Raw genomic sequence first — 2,714 nt, 5'->3', positions numbered from 1 at the left:
GGCGGGGCGGCCCCGAGGTGCGGGAGCTGCCGGGCCGCGGCCCCGCTCCGCCCCGGCTCTGCCCCGCGCTCACGGCAGCCAGGACGCCGCCGCCGCCGCCGCCGAGCAGCAGCAGCAGCAGGAGGAAGAGGAGGAGGAGGAGGAGGAGGAGGAAGGTGCTCGCTCGCCCGCTCGCTCCCGCCGCCGCTCCGGCATGAGCGCGGCTTTCCAGCCCTCGCTGATGATGATGCAGCGCCCGCTGGGAAGCAGCACGGCCTTCAGCATCGACTCGCTGATCGGCAGCCCCCCGCCGCCCGCCCCCGGGCACTTCGTGTACACCGGCTACCCCATGTTCATGCCCTACCGGCCCGTGGTGCTGCCGCCGCCGCCGCCGCCGCCGCCCGCGCTGCCGCAGGGCGCGCTGCAGCCCGCGCTGCCCCCCGCGCACCCGCACCACCACCAGCTGCCCAGCCTGCCCTCCGGCTTCTGCTCCAGCCTGGCCCAGGGCATGGCGCTCACCTCCACGCTCATGGCCACGCTGCCCGGCACCTTCCCCGCCTCCCCGCAGCACCAGGAGGCCGCCAGGAAGTTCGCGCCCCCGGGCAACTTCGAGAAAGCCGAGGGGATACCCCCGGACGGCGGCGGCGACGACGGCAAAGCCTTCCTGGGCAAGGACGGGGCCCTCCTGCCCTTCCCCGCCGCCGACGCCGTCCAGGCTTCCCTCGGTGAGTGAGCGCCGGGGGGGAGCGGGAGGTGGGGGTCGGGAGATGGGGGGGACCCCCGGGAGGAGACGGGGCCCGGGGAGCAGGGAGGGCTGAGCTCCGCCCGGGAGGGTATCGCTAACATCGGTGCGACCGAAAGATGCGCCGGTGCATAGGGAAAAAAGATGAGGAAAAACAACAAAAAAAAAAGGGTCCCCGAGGCGTCAGTTTTGGGGCGATGGAGCCGCAGGGCGGGGGCCGCGGCACGGAGGGTGCGGGATGCTGACCAGAGGCCTCTGCTTCCTTCCAGCCGGGGCTCTCCGGGGCCAGGGCAAGGAGGACCCCAAAGCGGAGGAGGACGCGAAAGGCAAGGAGGAAAGTTTCTCCATGGACAGCGATCTAGATTATAGCTCGGACGACAACATCCCCGGCCAGGCGGCTCACAAGGAAGAGGACTCTGGCAACGCGCTGGAGGAGAACGCCCAGAACCCCCCCAACTCCACCAACACCACGTCCACGGGCAAAAACCGGCGGAGGCGAACAGCCTTCACCAGCGAGCAGCTGCTGGAGCTGGAGAAGGAATTTCACTGCAAAAAGTACCTGTCCCTGACCGAGAGGTCCCAGATCGCTCACGCCCTCAAACTCAGCGAGGTGCAGGTGAAAATCTGGTTCCAGAACAGGCGGGCGAAATGGAAACGGGTCAAGGCGGGCAACGCCAACTCCAAGACAGGGGAACCTTCCCGGAACCCCAAGATCGTGGTGCCCATCCCGGTGCACGTCAGCAGGTTCGCGATCAGGAGTCAGCACCAGCAGCTGGAGCAAGCCCGGCCCTGATCTCTCCTTCCTCCCGCGCTCGGAGCCGCGAGGTTTTAACGGGAAAAGTTTCCAACCCGGGGTTTGAAGGCGACCCGCCCGCACAGAAACAAAAACGAGAGAAGCAAAAAAACAAACACAAACCAAAAACCGACAACAGAAAAACCCACCGCAAAAAAAAAAAAAAAATACAAAACCAACAAGAAATAAAAAAGAACCCCGCGCGAGCGCCTGGCAAATCCCCGCCTCGGGCGAACTTTAAAGCGAAACTTTCCGCTCACGGCGAGGGGAAGAGGCTTGGAAACTACCCAAACCAAAAACCGAAAAAAAAAAAACCCCCCGCAAAAAAAAAAAAAAAATACTAAACCAACACGAAATAAAAAAGAACCCCGCGCGAGCGCCTGGCAAATCCCCGCCTCGGGCGAACTTTAAAGCGAAACTTTCCGCTCACGGCGAGGGGAAGAGGCTTGGAAACTGTTTGGGTTCGGAGCAGGGATATCCCGGCTGGAAGAGACACACGAACACCTCCCACCCCCCACAGACACACAGAGATATTTATTGCGAGGCTGCCCCGCTCCGCACGCCCTTGGACGCGGAGCGGAGCCGGCGCTGGATCCCCCTCGGCGGAGCATCCCCAGCGAGACCGCGGCGCCTCTCGCCATCTTTGGGGTTTTTCTTATTCGGGGGCCAAAGGTAAAAAAAAAAAAAAAAAGCAGCACGGTCTTCACTATTGTGTTTAATTTATTTCAATGTAGCTTATTTCCTTATAAGTTATGAAATTTAAAAGCAAACTAAGTCTTGTGAATAAAAACCGACAAAGAAACAAAAAAGACTTAATAAGAAAAAAAAAAAAGTCAGAAAAAAAGCCCTCCAGCCCCCGGCTGTTCTGTCCAGGATTTGGCGTGGAGCTGATTTTCCTTTCCCCTCCTGCGCTGCCGGAGCGGAGCGATGCTGCTCTCGCCTGTATTTTTGATTTTCTGCTTTTGTGTTTTTGGTTTTTTTTTTCCTTTCGCGAAGCCACATTTATTGCCGGGGTGGGGGGAGCCGGGTGGAAAACTTTCTCCTTTTTCTTTTTTTCTTTTTTTTTTAATTTTCTCCTATTTCCCTTATTTTGAGGGATGAGAAAGCTGCAGAAAAGCTGTTTAGCTGTGACTGAGCGGGGCTGGCGGGGGGCAGAGCACCCCCGCACCTTCCCCCGGCGCTGACCCCTGCTCGGGGCTG

The 2,714-nt window shown here is 60.3% G+C and overlaps 1 protein-coding gene across 1 annotated transcript; it reads left to right on the top strand.

Moving 5' to 3' along the window:
* Window positions 1-193: 193 nt before the first annotated feature.
* On the top strand, window positions 194-1,514 carry GBX2 (gastrulation brain homeobox 2). Its single transcript, XM_041464154.1, has 2 exons — window positions 194-704; window positions 991-1,514. The coding sequence occupies exons 1-2, from the start codon at window positions 194-196 to the stop codon at window positions 1,512-1,514; spliced, it is 1,035 nt and encodes a 344-aa protein (XP_041320088.1).
* The last annotated feature ends 1,200 nt before the right edge of the window (window positions 1,515-2,714 follow it).

Source organism: Pyrgilauda ruficollis, unplaced genomic scaffold (assembly GCF_017590135.1).
Source record: "Pyrgilauda ruficollis isolate IOZ18807 unplaced genomic scaffold, ASM1759013v1 scaffold172, whole genome shotgun sequence".
Classification (NCBI taxonomy): domain Eukaryota; kingdom Metazoa; phylum Chordata; class Aves; order Passeriformes; family Passeridae; genus Pyrgilauda; species Pyrgilauda ruficollis.
Note: the sequence above shows the minus strand (reverse complement) of the source record. Positions and strands in the feature narration are given on the sequence as shown.